The sequence below is a fragment of the Talpa occidentalis genome, unplaced genomic scaffold, assembly GCF_014898055.3.
Source record: "Talpa occidentalis isolate TD23 unplaced genomic scaffold, MPIMG_talOcc4v2.1 talOcc4.7, whole genome shotgun sequence".
Lineage (NCBI taxonomy): Eukaryota > Metazoa > Chordata > Mammalia > Eulipotyphla > Talpidae > Talpa > Talpa occidentalis.
Genome location: NW_023605083.1, coordinates 98,593,350 through 98,611,168, shown reverse-complemented (window position 1 = coordinate 98,611,168; position 17,819 = coordinate 98,593,350). Strand labels below are relative to the sequence as shown.

General features: G+C 40.0%; 1 protein-coding gene across 14 annotated transcripts in view; it reads left to right on the top strand.

The window, feature by feature from the left end:
• The window catches only part of SPECC1 (sperm antigen with calponin homology and coiled-coil domains 1), a 228,951-nt gene that overhangs the window by 178,674 nt on the left and 32,458 nt on the right, over nt 1-17,819 (top strand). For all 14 annotated transcript variants that reach the window (XM_054689431.1, XM_037494121.2, XM_037494123.2 and 11 more), the window contains 3 exons: nt 1,053-1,134; nt 4,922-5,078; nt 5,834-5,936. In XM_054689431.1, coding sequence (XP_054545406.1) covers nt 1,053-1,134; nt 4,922-5,078; nt 5,834-5,936 — 342 coding nt within the window. The remainder of the gene's footprint in view (nt 1-1,052; nt 1,135-4,921; nt 5,079-5,833; nt 5,937-17,819) is intronic.

Genomic DNA, 17,819 nt, shown 5'->3' with positions numbered 1-17,819 from the left:
CACAAAACATGAAATTGACACTCTAAAAAATTTTAGTGTACAATAAAGTATTGTTAACTATACTATACAGTAATCTCTAGAACTTTTTGATCTTGTGTGACTGGAACTCAGTACTCATTAAACAGCAACACCCACTTCCTCCTCTCGTGAGTCCCTGGCAATCACAATTCTGCTTTTTGCTTCTGTGAATTTGAATACTTCAGTTAACTCTTGGAAGTGGAATCATGTAGTATTTATTCTTGTGTGACGTTATTTCATTTAATGTAATGACCTCAGGTTCATTTGTATTGTGACAGGATTATCTTCCTTTTAAGATTCAAATAATACCCTGTTATAGGTAAATACCACATTTTCTTCATCCATTCATCTGTAATAGACTTTAGGTTGTTTTTCCCTCTTGACTGTTGTGAATAATGCTTTAATGAATGTGGGTGTACATGATCCTGATTTCAGTTCTTTTGGATAAATACCCAGAAATGGAATTGCTGGATCATATGATAGTTATATTTTTAATTTTTTGAGGAATTTCTCCACTATTTTCCGTAGCAGCCACACCATTTTACATTCCCATCAACAGTGCATATTGGCTCTTCAACATCCTCACTAACACTTATTTTCTGTTCTTTTTTTAACATCCTGACAAGTGCGGTGACATCTCGTGGCTTGCCTTTCCCTGATGAATACTGATATTGAGCATCTTCTCATATACTCGTTGGCCACTTAAAAACAGTATTTTTACTTAAATATATGTAGAATATTCCAGGAAGTTACTCACAAAGCTAATTAATGATTACTCCCAGGGAGAAGGACTGGTTGGTGGGTGTGAAAGGGAGATTTTCTTTTCACTTTGTTCTTTCTATTCCTTTTGAGAATCTTACCAATTACATTGATCACTTAGTCAAATAAATAACTTCTTTTAAAAGCTCCCCCTGACAATTCTAACATGGTTGGGAAGTGTTGTGTGTGCCCATATGTGCCGCACACTGGTGTCTGTGCTGTTCCTGATGTCTCAGGTCTACCCATGCTCAATGTGCACTTTGGCTTTTTTTTAGAGGCATTCAGCTTACAGCAGTCTTCGGCCAGCCAGCAAAACCATGACTCAACGCCTGGATCTCCCAGACCTTCCCCTCTCAGGTAAATTACCTTAAATACGAAGTAATTTTGACTTTTCCTCTTGTTACTAACTTTTCGTCTTTTTATTTTGCATGAAACTGAACTTAGAAAAATAATCAGTGGCATTTTATCCCAAGCAATTTCATCTTCTAAATGGATATGCTATGAACACTAAATCCTAAATATTTCCTGCATGCTTCCCTGCTCAGTGTGCACACAGTGGGAAGAAATGCCAAATTTGGTTTTGTTTGTTTTTTTACTGAATCTCAAGAAAATATCTAATAATCTTTGAAAGTAACTATTTTAAGAAGAAACTCTTATCTGAAATTCTGAATATTTGCTGCTTCCACAATTCCTAAAAATATGTCTCTTTTGAGATGTCTTTGAGTGTAATCCTCTTCCTGTTGTTAGACCATGTATTTTTAAAAATTCAGAGCCTGTTGATGAAAGTGGTTGTAATCCACAGTCCTCATGGAGTCATATTTTCACTCATGCTGCACCTCTGTTGCTGATGGTAGTGAGTAGGGCAGCTAAGAGGAGACACAGGAGTGGGACTGCTGGGGTTGGAATCTTGGAGCTGCCACCCTAGTCAATTTCAGCCTAGTCACTCCACCTCTGTGCTGTGGCTCCCTAGCTTTGAAATACAGACACTGCTGAAATAAAAACAAAGCAACCTCGGGCCTCCCTGGTGGCGCAGTGGTTGAGCTCTGGGTTGCGAAGCTGCCCACAGCCTCTGCAGCGCCGGTTCGATCCCCGGCCACCGGGGTGAGGGTCCCGCATGGCGCGCAGACCTCTCCTGCTGCCCGCTGCTCCCCTCAGTAGTGTGTTTCGTCAGTCTGCCAGTTCTGCTCTCCACTCTGACTCGTGAATTCTGTCACCCTCCCGTGCTTCTGACTGTACCCAGTGCTTGTATAAATAAATAAATAAATCTTAAAAAACAAAAAAAAACAAAGCGACCTCTGTGGTTGCTTCAAGGATTGAATGAACACAGTCCTGGGTGGAGTGAGCACCATAGACATACAGAGATAGGTTTGCTGTTACCATCTTATCTGCTGTCTCCTGAACCAGTTCACATGCCAGAACAAAAAGACATTGGTAGACTGTTAAGTTGTCCAGATTATATACCTTAGAAATTTATGTTTATGTCTGCGTGGCCACTGTTATGAGGAAATAAAAAATACCGAACACTAAATGCATTGTTGACTATTGCCTCTCAGAAGTAGAAAATGCCAAAAATCTAGATCACATACATAAAAAAATCTTTGTCTAAGATAAAATTTCTATAAAATGGTGTGAATTAAAAGAGACTCCAGCTGGGCCTCCCCGGTGGCGCAGCGGTTGAGCGCTGGGTTGCGAAGCTGCCTGCAGCCTCTGCAGCCGGTTCGATCCCCGGCTGCTCCCCGGCCACCAGAGGAGGGTCCCACATGGCGCGCAGACCTCTCCTGCCGCCCGCTGCTCCCCTCGGCAGTGTACTTCGGTCCTTCTGCCTGCTCTGCTCCCCGCTCTGGCTCTGGTGAATTCTCTCACCCTCCCACGCTTCTGACTGTACCCAGTGCATGTATCAAACAAACAAACAAACAAACAATAAATAAATAAATAAATAAGACATGCCTCTAGAAAATTAAAAAAAAAAAAAAAAGAGACTCCAGCTATACATATTCTTTTAGAACCTTGCCAAACATGCTCAGGTTTATTTTCAAGATTGTTGTTTCTATGAAATAAATTTCACCCTGTGGTTTTAAGTTCTCTTTCCCCTATGACTTTATTTTTTCCCTTCTGAATTTTGTTTTCTTTTCATGGAATTAGTAAAACCTTTAGACTTAGACAAACATTGACATTGACTACTTAGAGGTCACCTCGGCCCATTCTCTGCATTTTGCACATGAGAAATTCAGGTCCTTAATTTAAATTAAGTGATTTACAAAGGCCACACCAAGATTTTGTGTAGATCTGGGACCAGGATAGGAATTGTCCCAATTCTTTCTAACACTTTGCCTTTTGATAAAGAAGCTGGCAATTAATTGCTCTGATTATCAGCCTCATAAAGATGCAATAAAGGGTTATCGAGGACTGTAAGCAACAATGATGACTTCCACGAAGAAGAAAACGGCAGCTGAAGACCAGTAGGTGGTCGAAGGTCAGAAGAATAAGAGAAAACAGAGACAGGATAAACGTGCACAGTAAATAGTCATCATCCTTTTGCAAACCAAGTGCTCTTCACTAGAAATGGGGCAAGGGGAACAGGACTGAGTATTGAAAACCGGCCTCAGTTTCATTCTCCACCTGTTGCATCGTGTGCAATGCAAATAACTTGATATGTGCAAGGTAAACTTTTTTTTTTAATTGTGGTTTTTTAACTGTGCTCAGTGAACTTTTGGTCATAATATTTGTGTTCTCTCTTCTCCTCCAGCTTTAAAATTTCCTTTTGTGTAGAGAAACCATTCTTTTAATTGACAAGTAAATACTGAGGTTGGAACCACAGTGGCTATTGCTCTGAAGTAAATAGTTCATTGACAACACCCTCTTTGCCCTCACCAGGCACCTGTCTACCTGGGGAGATTCTATTTACTAAGAAATGGCATACTAAGAAAGGATTACACAGTGAAAATTGCTTGCTTTCAGACTTTCTTTGCCAACGCTGAGATCATCAGAAGCTGCAGAAACAGTATTAATATGCTGTTTTTTTGTTGTTCTCTTCAGTGATATAAACACTGTTTTTCTCTGCTCTTTGGAGCTAATTAGCCTCACTCCTAACCTTACTACCCATAATTGGTAGCTATAAGTAGTACAAGTGTTGTTTTCTGCCATGACTGTTTACTGGTGTCGTACGAGGCGGGGTGGCTGTGGGCTAGGCCTGCTCACCGGCCTGTTGAGTGGCATCAAGCAAGTCACTTAATTCTTAGAGCGCCTGTTTCCTGTGTGAACATTACCTAAACAAGCTCAGAAATTTTCTGCTTTTGTGGTCCTTTAAGAAATATCATCTGGAGAATTCAACCTGTTGCATACTTGGTTTGACTCAGATTCATATGCTAGACAACAGAGATGAGCCTTAAAAGAATTCTTTTTACTTATTTTTAGTGAACCAGGCCCTGTGGTTGGAATGAATTTTCTTTTGTAAAATAGTTACCTTACTTCCCAGCTTGTCTGCTGCCCCTGTGACCAGGTAATCACAATAGGTATCTTCCTAACATGCCCATCAATTAAAACAAGGTACTTTACTTGTGGACAGGTACAGGTACACGAAGCTCTTAGGGGCCTTGGTTTCATGCTCTGCTGACACCATCTTGGAAATTCACAATTTTTGAACAAGGGGCTAATCTGGCATTAGTCCCTCTGAATAATATAGTCATTCCTGCCTGGAGAATACTTTTGAGAAAATATCATGTTCCTATTTGCATTTTTTAAAAAAGATTTATTTATGCATACAAGAACTGGGGTACAGGCCAGAGGTGTAGAGGGTGAGAGGATTCACCAGAGACAGAGTGGGGAACAGAACAGGCAGACTGACTGAAATATACTGCTGAGGGGAGCAGCAGGCGAGTCAGGAGAGGTCTGCTGGGCCATGTGGGTCCCCTCCCTGGCTGGGGATTGAACTTGTGCTGCAGTGGCTGCTGATAGCTTCATAGGTTGTGTCTTAAACCCTTGTGCCACCAGGGAGGCCCCCCATCTGCATTTCTATTAATCTAGAAACAAAGTGGGTATACGTATGTGTTCTTCAGAATAAAATGAAACTGTGTTGTACTTGAGAAGAAAGCGCATGACCAATTCTCTTTGTCAGAAATTAGTGATTTTGTTGTTGTTCATACAGATCTTCTAAAGGGAAGGACCGAGGACCTGAAACCAGACCCTTATCTCCGTAAGAGTCCTTCGCTTGAGTCACTGAGCAGACCCCCTTCTCTGGGCTTCGGGAGCACTAGGCTGCTGAGCGCCTCCACAGGGGGGTTGAAGCCCCAAAGCAAACTAAGGTATCACATCACCCTTCATCTCTGCTGCCACCATCTCCTATAAGCAGCCAATCTAATATTTTAAAATGCTCGTCTTATCTATCTCTTATATATTGTTTAGATGTAGGTGCAACCCTGAAACGTGTAGAGTATTTTTTCTATAGATATCTTTAATTCAACTGATAAGGTGCTTAATTAGGTAAACGAATAAAAGGCTAGATGGACATTGCAATGGATAGCTTTTTAAAAGCAAACAAAACAAAGTTCTCCCTAGACTTCTGATAGCCAAGAAGCACAATTTAATTTTTCTTTCTTACCATAATAAAAATGTATTATTAGTGGGGCCTCCCTGGTGGCGCAGCGGTTGAGCACTGGGTTGCGAAGCTGCCTGCAGCGCCGGTTCGATCCCCAGCTGCTCCCCGGCCACCCGGAGGAGGGTCCCACATGTCGCGCAGGCCTCTCCTGCCGCCCGCTGCTCCCCTCAGCAGTGTGTTTCATCAGTCTGCCTGCTCTGCTCCCCGCTCTGACTCTGGTGAATTCTCTCACCCTCCCGTGCTTCTCACTGTACCCAGTGCTTGTATAAATAAATAAAAATAAATCTTAAAAAAAAAAGTCTTTAAAAAAATGTATTATTAGTATGGCTGATTTGGTTGTTTAAGCATCTCCCTCGATGTAGCTAGACTTTTGCTTTTCTAATTAGGCATTTATTTCTCATATATTTTAGGATTCTGTAAACTAACACCTTCTCTTTAATGTGTGCTCTTTTTTCTAACTAGTGTGGAAAGAAGAGACCCTCTGGCAGCCTTGGCCCGGGAATATGGTGGCTCCAAGCGCAACGCTCTACTGAAATGGTGCCAGAAGAAGACAGAAGGATATGCGGTAAGGGACAATGTTCGCTGACTTCCAACCAGCACCAGATGGCAGTCGTCCTGTGCCAGCAAGTGTGCACACATCCACATGTGCATGTGCTTGGAAGTGCCAATATGCTTAATAATTGTCATCTTTCTATTCTCAGCAGGGCTGCTCACATATAGCCAGGTAGGACTGGCTATATGTGCTCTGCACAAATGTACTCAAAGGGGCAAATGGGACAGAAAATCAGCCTGTATTCCATCCAACAAACCAGGGACCTAAATGCAGTGCTGTATGTCCTGCTCCTGCTGGGTGTGGGGGATACCTTTTTCTTTGCTCAGAGGAGACAAACTCCCTAAGCAGTGCACTCAGCAGGCTTCTTCACCCCAAGGAGTCAGCTTTTGCTAAATCATCCTCCCAAAGCAGGTGCCTTTTCCTAATTCACATAAGTGGGCCCTCAGATGTTTTCTATTACTTTGTTTCATTTGCATTTAGTTTAAGAGTTTCAGTTTACCAGGACAATATTTGTTTTCTGTGAGGACTGGACAAGGAAGTAATTAATACCTGATATAAGTAAGCTTTTTCATTATGAAATATCATACCCAGCGATAAAATCCACCAAACGTAAATTACAGTTTCATGACTTGTTATGAAGTAAAACCCAGGCATCACTACTCATCTCCAGAAACAGCATTACAGTTCCCCCAAACCTTTCATATGACTTTGTAGTCATAATCCGTCACTACTCCCTAAGATAAATATTGTCCTTAATCTGTTCCTTATAATTTTCTACAGAGGTATGCGTCCCTAAGTGCTGTTAGTTTTGCTTGCATTTGAGCTCTGTATGAATGGAATCTTAAAACTCTTTAGTATTTGCATCTGACTTTTTTCTTTTCTTTTTTTTTTTTTTTGCATCTGACTTTTTTCATACAATAAAGTTATTAAACTTTATCCATTTTTTTACATATATCTATATATGTATGTTTGCTTATTTTTAAAATTGTTTGATAACCCATTGCATGCTCATACCATTATTTATTTATTCTGTTATTGATGAACAGGGGCTGTTATAAATAGTGCTGGTATTAGAGCATGTATCTGCTCATTCCTACATATCCTGCTGGATATGTAGAAGTAGCAACACCGGGCTTTAGAGTATGCATATATTCAAGTACAGTAGACAGTGCCAAACAGATTTCTGAAGCTGTTATATAATTTACCTCCTACCAGCAATTTACAAATGATCTAGTTCTCTACATTCTCACCAGTATTTGGTGTTGTCAGTCTTTTGAGTGGGTATTTGGATAAGTACATGGTGGTATCTTATTGTGGTGGTGCTGTGCATTTCCCTGCTGGCCAATTGGGCCATTGAATAGCTTCTTTGGGGATGCAACTCTTTGGATCTTTTGTCCATCTTTAATATCAGGTTTTATTTCTTGTCCTTATTAATTTCAGGAGTTATTTATCTGTTCTGGATCTAAGCCCTTTGTCAAATATATATATTATTAATGTCTTCTCCACTGTGACTTGAATTTTCACTTTTGTTGAAAAAGTTCTTAATTTTAATTAAGTCTGATATATCAATCTTTTCTGTAGTGGTTAGTGCTTTTTGTATCCTGTTTAAGAAATCTTCAATTCCAAGTCCATGAAAATATCTTCCTGTGTTTTCTTCTGGAAGTCTTATTGCTTTACCTTTCCCCTTAAATAGACACCTTCTTCAAAACTGGCAACTCCTACTCCATTCTTCTCACTCAGGTCCAGCTTTCCCATACCTCAACCCCATTTTACTAAAATCTTTGGACATGCTGTCACCACCACACTCAAGCTTTTGAGTGTGACAATGATAGAAAAAGATGGGAGTAACAAGAAAACAGGGCCTAGACCAAGTGCTCCCCCAGATAGTAAGAAGAAGCACACCTGGGATTCCCTTTGTAAACAACCATCACCAAATGTCTTACAGTCAGACTCTACCCAAGGCATGTTTCAGCCCCATTTTAAGGGTGGAAACCATCCCACAGAGAAGGCCTTTTCAGTAATGACATTCATTGTCCAGCTTGACGGTAATGCTGCCCAGGAAATGGAAAAGAGTAATTCAGGGAGAGAAGGCTTATTAGAAGAAAGGAAATAGGAAATAGGAATGGTAACAGAAAATTGAAGACAAAGGAGTATCGGCTAGGAAGACGATCTCGGCTGTGACTGAAACACATGCAGTTGCCTGCACTGTCATTTCCTCCACCTTATGTAAGTGGATTAGAGAAGAGCTGGATGGAAATGAACAGGCAACTAAAATTTTCAGAAGGAATTGGCCCTTTAACATGTAATGCTGTCATAATTGTATTGCAGGGGAAATTATACAATGAGATATTTCCAGTCATAAGAGTAAATTATTTCCTGCTGTAGTGATTTTTTTTTCTTGCTTTGTTTTGTGAACATCTTGAACTAGTTTTCAAAGCATTTCACGTTTGATGAAACCCAAAACTCATTTTGCCTGGAGAGTATTTTTCATTCATTGTTAATTTAATCTGTAAATTTAGAGAGAAAAATAAATCAGATGTGTCTGATTTTATTTACTCTTCACAAAACATTCTCTGTGTAGATCTATTTGTCTAGATGTCTCATAAGCCTTCTAAAGATTCTTCTCTCTGACTTAGGAAGCCAAAAATAAATTGTAGAAAATTCAGACTGTTCAGTCTTTTTGAAAACCAACTTCCTTTGTCATTTCGACTAAAAGTAACTTATATTTTACTCTACCAAAGTATAGCATGTAGGTTATGTCACACTCTTTATATATTATTATTTTCTTACATTGTTGTTCATTTTTGTACATTTGATTTCTCCTCTCATGTGTAGTCCCCCTAATTCTCTCACCACCATAACCCGTGACTCATCACCATAGTCCCTTGTGCTCTTCCCCTCCCACCCCTGTTTTGACCCCTCTCCCTCCTGTTCCCCTGCTGTATACCTCAGATCTGTGGTCTGCCTGCAAACTTTGTCTTTTTCTGACCCTTTGTTTAGTCAAGCTCTCCATATGTTAAATCAATGACTTGATATATTAAGTGACTTGAGGGGTCTCTGTCTATTCAGAGCTGGGCAACATTTTGGGTATTGGAAAATCAGCAGTGAATGTAGCAGGAGTAATTTCTGCTCTCCTGGAACTTTTATTCTCATGGGGAGTCACAATTAATTAAAGTCAAAATGTAAACTCTACTATATTAGAAGGTGGTAATGAGCAGGAAAGGAAGGTTAGGAGTGCTGGAATGTGGATATAATTTTAATACAGAAGTCAGGGAGGTGACAATTAAATGATGGCTCACTTCACCGGAAGGTGAGGACTTTTGTGTTTTCATCAAAGTTTATCTCACACCAAACAATAAATATGGACTGTCAGAATGAGGAGGTCATCATTTCAGCAACTATAACTTTGTTGTTCATTTTTGTACAAAATTTTATTTCTTCCCTCATGTGTAGTTCCCCTAATTTTCCACCACCATATATCATCCATGGCCCGTCACCATAGTCCCTTGTGGTCTTCCCTCCCCTGTTTTGACCTTTCTCTCTCTCTCCCCTTTCCCTGCTGTATGCCTCAGATCTGTGATCTGCCTGTAAGCTTTGTCTTTTTTCTTGACCCTTTGTTCAGTCAAACTCTCCAATTGGAATTTAAGTTGCACAAGGTGATCATAATAACATTTGAAAAGTGATAGTAACAGTCAGACCCTCATGTCTAGCCCAGATTCAGCTTTCTGACATGGCCTCAGGATTGAGATCGAGTATTAGAAACCAAGCAAACACTCATATAATGAGGCCCTCATTGAAGAGGAGACCCTTCCAGACATTCTGCTCAACTCGAATCTCCTTGAATCTTTTTTGGAAAAAAATCAGACTTCCTTGGGCCTCCCCTGGTGGCTCAGGCGGTTGAGCACAGCACTGTAGAGCTGTCCACAGCCTCTGCAGCGCTGGTTTGATCCTCACCAGCTGGCGAGGGTCCCACATGGCACGGCAGACCTCTCCTGTCTTGCCCACTGCTCCCCTCAGCAGTGTATTTTGTCAGTCTGCCTGTTCTGTTCCCCACTGTCTCTGGTGAGTCCTCTCACCCTCCCATGCATCTGGTCTGTACCCCGGGTCTTATATAAATAAATAAGTAAATTTAAAAAAAAAAAATCAGACTTCCAAGAAGGCTTGGAAAATTCCTCTCAGCCCCAAGCTTGGTTTTGTCGTGCCAATTGGCTATATCCCAAGCCAAGGGTAGACCTGACCTATGGAACCCCAACCTCTCCTTTCCTTATCTGCTTTTAGTTTCCATGTTTGAGTATGGGTTCTGGAGAGGCACAAAACCAAGATAGTGGATGTGATAGGCAGAATTTATATAATCTCCTCCCTGTATCTGGCCAAAGGGAGCCCTTTAAAAGTCAGGAGTTTTCTCTGAAACGGAAGACTCTGAAACATAGGTTTGAAGATGGAGGAGACATATGAAAAGGAACTGAGCAAGGTTCTGGCTGATAGCCAGCAGGAAAAGCAGGACTTTCTACCACTAAAGCTTTATCATGCCCAGGCCCTATCAGCATCCAGAAAATGCCATGGGGGCATTCTGCAGTTCTGACGTTGACAGTGACAAGTGTGATGCTGCATTGTTGTGTCTTTCCCTGTCCCAGTGCCCTCCAACCTCCACTAGGCTAAGGTCAGAGTACTTGGCATACAATAAAGTGGAGAGATAAGAAAGAGAAAAGAGAAGGAGTAAGGGGAGGATAAGACCCTGGGCCTTGCAGACCAGGTAGCACTGTAGTGATGGGGTCATCCTGCGTCGGAAGCCCTGACTGGGGAGATGAGGTACACACTCATAACGGAATGACAGGAAGAGCCAGCCCTGTGGAGACAGGGTGGAAAATCCCAGGCAGCTGGAACTGTTGGTGCAAAGGGTTGGGGCAGAAAGGAGCCTGATGTGTTGGAAGGATAGCAGCAGGCCTGCATGTCTGTGATGGTGGGTGGGCCACGTACTGTGTGGGTTGGATGAGACTGGAGAGAAAAACAATGGGATTGTGGGTTCATTTCATGGGAAGATAGGACTCAGGCTTCAGCAGTGCTGGGGAGACGGATTCAACGATGAAAAAGAGCAACAGTAAGTTCACTTGTTTCCCTGCTGGAGAGTGGTCACACTGAAAGTCGTATAGACCTTCGCACTTGTGTTTCCTTGGTTCCTGGCTGTCTCCAAGGGAATTAAAGGGCTCACCCTGCCTCCCCAGAATCTGAATATCTCTGTAGCACGGGCTTAGGCAACCACCTGTGACTGTAGATTCTTGAGCTCAATACACTGAACTCCTTATAAATCAAAATATTATTTTAATTACTGGTATGCATTATAAATAACCAAAAATACTGTTTTTTTAATTTTAGTGTTAAAAGTTGTATTGTGCAAAAATGAAAAATTACGTAAGAATTATATAAAATAAAATATAAAAATATATATATTAAGTTTTTTTTAAACCATTTTTTTTAAAGATTTATTATTTATAAAAGCACTTGGTACAGTCAGAAGTGTGGGAGGGTGAGAGAATTCACCAGAGCCAGAGCGGGGAACAGAACAGGCAGACCGACAAAATACACTGCTGAGGGAAGCAGCGGGTGCAACAGGAGAGGTCTGTCACTTCATGTGGGACTCTCGCCAGCAGCCAGGGATCAAACAGGCGCTGCAGAGGCTGTGGGCCGCTTCTCAGCCCAGCACTCAACCACTGCGCCACCAGGGGAGGCCCTAAAAAAGGTTTTAATCAAAGAAGTACAAAAGAAAGAATGAGATATCATTTCTTTGCTCACCATCTTGGAACTTTTTTTTAAATGATGGCATGGTCAGAATGAGAATCCTACCACACCATTGGTGAGAGTGTAGAATAACACCTCTGAGGAGGAAAATTTAGCAAGACTCTCAAAGAGTATGCCCTTGAACACAAAAATTGTATTTCTAGGTATTTATTTCAAGGAAATAATCATAAATGCCTATAGAGATATAATTACAAGTGAGTTAGTTCACTATAGTTTTACTCAGAATTATTTTAAAAGAATTGAAGTGATAGGAATTTCTAGCAATAGGGCAACCAAATAAATTATGTTTATATGTGTACAATGAAATATTATAATGTTCTTAAAACTTATGCTTTGATTAATGCTTTCCTGCATTTTTCATTTTCAACAATGAATATATAAATTTTAACAGAAAAGAATTCTTTTATTTTGCATATTTTTAAGGGAAAGAAGCCAGTTGCAAAAGACCACATATGATTCCATTTCTATGAAATGTCCAGAATAGGCAAATCCACAGAGACAGAAAGTAGATTAATGGTTTCAAGGATTGGGGGAGGAGGGTAGGGCAGTGACTGCTACAGGGTTTCTTTTGGGATGATGAAAATGTTCTAGAATTAGATGGGGTGATGGTGTTTACACAACCTTGTGACTATACTGAAAGCTACTGAGTTGTATACATTTTTTTTCAAGATTTGTATTTATGCACAAGAGCTAGGGGTGTAGGCCAGAGGTCGGGGTGGGGAGTGTGAGAGGATTCACCAGAGACAGTGGGGAGCATAACAGGTGGATCTAGTGAAATACACTGCTTAGGGGAGTAGCGGGTGAGACAGGAGAGGTCTGCTGCACCATGTGAGTTAGCTCCCTGGCCAGAAATTAAACTCTGCTGCAGTGGCTGCAGATAGCTTCATAGTGTTAGTGCTGAGACTTAACTCTTGTGCCACCAGGGGGGGTATACATTTTAAAAAGATAAGCTTTACTTGTTGTAAATAGCGCTGCAATAAACATAGGTGTACAGGTGATCTTTTGAATCAATGCTTTTGTGTCCTTTGGGTAGATCCCTAGGAGTGGAATTGCCGGGTCATATTTAAATAATTTAAAATTTTTAATAAAATAATTGAAATTTTAAAAATCAAAGTATTGGTACTCTAGTTTTTATTTGAGAGGTGAGGTGGGCTTCTGAGATAATCAGTTTGTTATTATGATTCATAACCCAAATTTATTCTTTGTTTGATACATAACATTATGTTATGACCTATAACTTGGGAACATATGTCTAAGAGAAAAAAATCATAATGTGTATTCTATTCAATAATTCAAATAGATCTTTTGTGAGGGAAAAAAACATTTTTTTAATTTGAGGTAACATTGCATTATATAAATTTCAGGTGTGCATCACTAAAGGCCAACATGTGTATACTATATTAAGTTTACCACTGAAAACCCAGTTCTATCCTTTACCATACAATTAACACCTTTTACTCAATTCATTCATCCCCTCCCCACCTTCCCTTGTGGTAACCACTAATTGGTCTCCTTATCTAATAGTTTATTTTTGTTTTATTTAGTTCATCCACTTGCTTGTTTTCGACATGTACCACATGAGTGAAATCAGTGTTTTCATTCTCCATCTGACTTATTTCACTAAGAATAATACCTTTTAGTTCCATTTATATTGTTGCAAATGACAGGATTTCATCTTTTCTTTTTTTTAACATGACTGAGTAGTATTTCTTTGTGGATGTATACCATAATATTTTCTTTATCCAATTGTCTGTTGATGGGCACTTAGCCTGTTTCCTACTCTTAGCTAGGAAGTAGTGCTGCAATAAATGTAGGGGTACCAGTGGAAGAACAGAACACTGAGAATTACAGTATAAAGAATGGGCCTTGGGAGCTAGCAGGCCTGGTTCCATTCATATTTCTGCTGTGTCGTTTCAAATTTATGTTATAATGGACAAGTCCGTTTCAACAAATGAGCTGCATCTTTTTAAATTAAAATATGAACAGGTTCAGTTCTTTTATCCATTTTGAGTTGATTTTTGTGTGTGGTGTGAGGTAGTGGTCTAGTTTCATTCTTTTGCATGTGGTGGTCCAGTTTTCCCAGCACCATTTATTGTTGCAGGGGAGAGGGAGGCAAAGGGATGAGGGTGGGATGAGTACGAGGGACTATTGTGATAGTGCACGGGTGAATTGGTGGTGGAAATTCTATGGGGACTACACCTGAGAAAAGGAAGCAAATACTGCAAAAAAAAAAAAAAAATGAACAATGATGTAAGATATATAAAACATGAACTAAAAAAATTGATAACAAATTTTTTCAGAAAAATGGCATTTTTCCTTACTGGTGAACCTACGGTGTCCTGCACAAGAATTGCAAGTCCTATCACTTAGCTATTTCTCATTTTGGCTTGGCCCTCTTTATTTTATAAGATGGCAAAAGTAAACGTTTTCTGTCATCAAAGCATTTGTCACTTGAAACAGCAATAGCATAGGGGTCTGATCCTGTTACATTACATTTAAATCTTGGTTCAGATCACTGTTTAACCAACCTTGGCTTGAGGGAGCCAAATCCTGCCCACCATACTTTTTATAAATACAGTTTTATTGGAACATAGCCACATCCCTTTATTTACATATTGACTATAACTGCTTTTGTGTTACAACTACAGAACTGAGTAGTGCAAAAGAGACCTTTTGGCTGTACAACCTACAAACCAAAATTACTAACTGTTTGACCCTTTACAGAAAAAGTTGACTCCTCCTTAGGTAAAGATGTTTACAGATATCTCTTGTTACTCAAATCATATTTAATTCTTGCATTTTGGATGGCAAGAAGCAAGTGTTCAAATACCAGAAGATTTACTTGAAAATGTATCTGAATGTGTTCAGCTTCTGAATTTCTTTCTTTCTTTTTTTTAAGATTTATTTATTTATTTATACAAGTGCTGGGTATAGTCAGAAGCTCGGGAGGGTGAGAGAATTCACCAGAGCCAGAGTGGGGAACAGAGCAGGCAGACTGACAAAATACACTGCTGAGGGGAGCAGCGGGCACGGCAGGAGAGGTCTGTCGCACCATGTGAGAACCTCGCCGGTGGCCGGGGATCAAACCGGCGCTGCAGAGGCTGTAGAGGCTGTAGGCATCTTCTCAGCCCAGTGCTCAACCCCTGCACCACCAGGGGAGGCCCAGCTTCTGAATTTCTATTGCAAACATTTCAGCTAGCAGGGAGACTAGCTGTGCTATCACAAAGACACAAATAGTCATCTTTAAGCCTGTTTTTAACCTATAGCCAGTTATGATATACTCCTCTGCTCAAGAAAAGAACAGTCTGTGTTGTCCAAAAACAAACCTTATTTAGGATCTGGAAAGAACACCCACATTGCTGGCAACTTCTGTTTTTCTGTCTCTTGAGTTCCCACAGACAAGCACTAACATATGCTTATCCAATAGCAAGCAGTCTGAAATGTCAGGCCATTTGGGGCTCTATTTGTTGTTTTCTTTTTTGAGACAGGTCTCTTGAGGGCTACATATAAAATTCAAAGAACTAAATGCTTTGATTTATTTATTGTCATTAAAGTGGTTCTTTTCTTGACTTCATTATAAGGATAGATTGTCAATAGAAAATAAATGTCATTATTGGTCTCTACTCTGTTGAGGTCCTTTTTCTCCTGATGTCTCTGCTTCTGTAGTTATGAAACATGGTGATTTGTGAAGACGTTTTAAATGGCACCAGGCATTGTCTTACAACCTGAGGCAACAGCAGAATTTGTTTGGAAAATAAAGATGAAAGACTTTATTTCCCAAGTTGTAGTACACAACACAGAACTCTTGGCAATCCATATTTCTAGTTGGTTTTATCTCATGAGCCAACATGGCTTAGAGCTCCTTTTCCTGTTCTCTGTTGTGTGTATATGCCCAGATAAAATTTGAGTAATGAAGATGATTTTCTGAACAAAACTATCAGATTAAAGTGTGTAGAGATAGCAACGAGGTAGTTTGCACAGAAGATGGGGAGGGACTTCTCCCACCTTCATTTACATGGATGACAAAGAAGTAGCCATCACCACCCTAATCCCTGCTGATTGGTCCAAGGGAGGACACCCATTCTTAGTCAGGCCAATCAGCCCCGTTTGATGAATTATGGAAATAGAACTAAGAGAAAATTACCCTGTGATACAGAACTGTTGGCAGTCATGTTTTTGACACTGTGCAGAAAAGAGTGAACATAACAGGACTGGGATTGTTATCCTTTCAAAGGCTGTGTGCAAGCTGGCCCTGGCTGATATCTAGTAGCTTGGATTTCATGATGACTCCAACCATCCTGAAACCTGGTGAAAGTGCTCACTCTGCCTAAACAGTCTACCGTATTTGCTTTCCTTCTGGGAGTCTGGAATTTTGGTACCTCCTGGGCAAAGGACATTCACATGACCACCCCCCAGGAAAGACTGAACACTGAGTCTTAAGTGAGCTTCACTGGTAGACAGCATTTCACCTGGGCTGTCACAGCTCGTTGGTGGAAGAATTAATGTGTCCTGTGACTCCATTGAGAGAGGATTCTTGAAGCTTAAGCCCAGTTTCCTCCAGTCTTCACCTCATGCACCTTTTCCCTTTGCTGACTTTGCTTTGTCTCCTTTTACAAATAAATCCATGACTAGCTGAGTGCTGTGAGTTCTAGCAGTTGTTGAACCTACGATGGAGGTGGTCATGAAAATCCTTGATGTGACCGCATTGACAAGGAAAGTAGAGGAAATCTCTGTACAGAGATTTCCAGTTTCCTGTTTCCAGATGTTTCCAGATGGTTCTCAAGGCTCAGCAACAACCTTTTGACTCTCCTTAGTTTCTATGAAACATTAGAAGATTTCCCCTTTTAGATTAGTTGTGTTGGATTCTGTTGCTTAAGGGTTCTAGCTCATATAAAAGGATCATAACTGATCTCTTTGTGTCTGTCTTTTCTGAATGTTTTGCACTAAGCATTTGTTCCTTTTATTATTAGAAATAAACAACATTATTTGGTTCATTTCTTATTTCTATTTTTTAAGTTAAAAAATGAGTCATAATTCTTGAAGAGAAATAAGATATGATATCTGTGCATAAACAGTGAAGTAATTCCTAGCCCATTACTCAGTCCTACTCTTAAAGTATTCTTTATTAACAATTTGACATTTTTCTGGATATTTATTTTTAAAACAAGGTTTCTCACTCTTGGCACTGCTGATATTTTGGGCCAGGTGATTCTTTATTGTGAGGGCTGTCCTGTACCTTGTAGGATTTTAGAAGCATCCTTCATCTCTAGACACCAGATGCCAAAACCACTCTCCCAATTGTGACTACCAGAAAAAAAGTTTCCCCAACTAGGGGTGGGGAGGAACTCTGGGTGAGAACCAGTACTTTAAATATACAAATATGTGTACATAAACTTATTTTGCAGAAATGAAATAATATTTGATCTGCACTTGTTTTTTGGTTGATACAATGCGGTCATCTTTTGTCAGTATATAGAAAGCTACCTAATTTTTTGTTATGTGAATTTTACCTCAATTAAAAAAAATAGTACCACAGTGATGAACATCTTTTACCATGGATTTTAATAGCTGTGCTAGGTGGTTGTGAAATACATTTCTAGAAGTAAAATTCCTTTACAAAAGGCTTTGTTATACTTGCGTTTTTATCTGCATTATCAGATTGCTCTCCTGTGAACTTACTCCAGCCCTATACACAATGAACAAGCTGTCTGTTTCCTCCTGCCTTCTCCAGCCTTGTTTCATCTTTTCCAGCCTGAGAGATAGTATTCCTTTTAATTTTTCATTACTGATGCAAGGTGAGTGCCTTTCATCAGTCTGACAGTCACCATTTATATATTTCTTTTGTGAAATACCAGTGAAGTTGCCTTGCTTATGTTTCTATTCCTGTATTCATTTTTCCCCCTCAAAATTTATGCGTGCTCTTTTTGGTTTTGTTTTAGTGTTTGTTTTCATCCCAAAGTTATGCATGTCTACAATGTAAGAGCTAAGTCTTAGAATTACTTGGGTTACTTGGAATACCACAGACTGGATGGTTTAAACAAAAAGTTATTTCACTGGAAATCTGAGATCAAAGTGCAGGCCTATTTGGCTCCTGGTAAG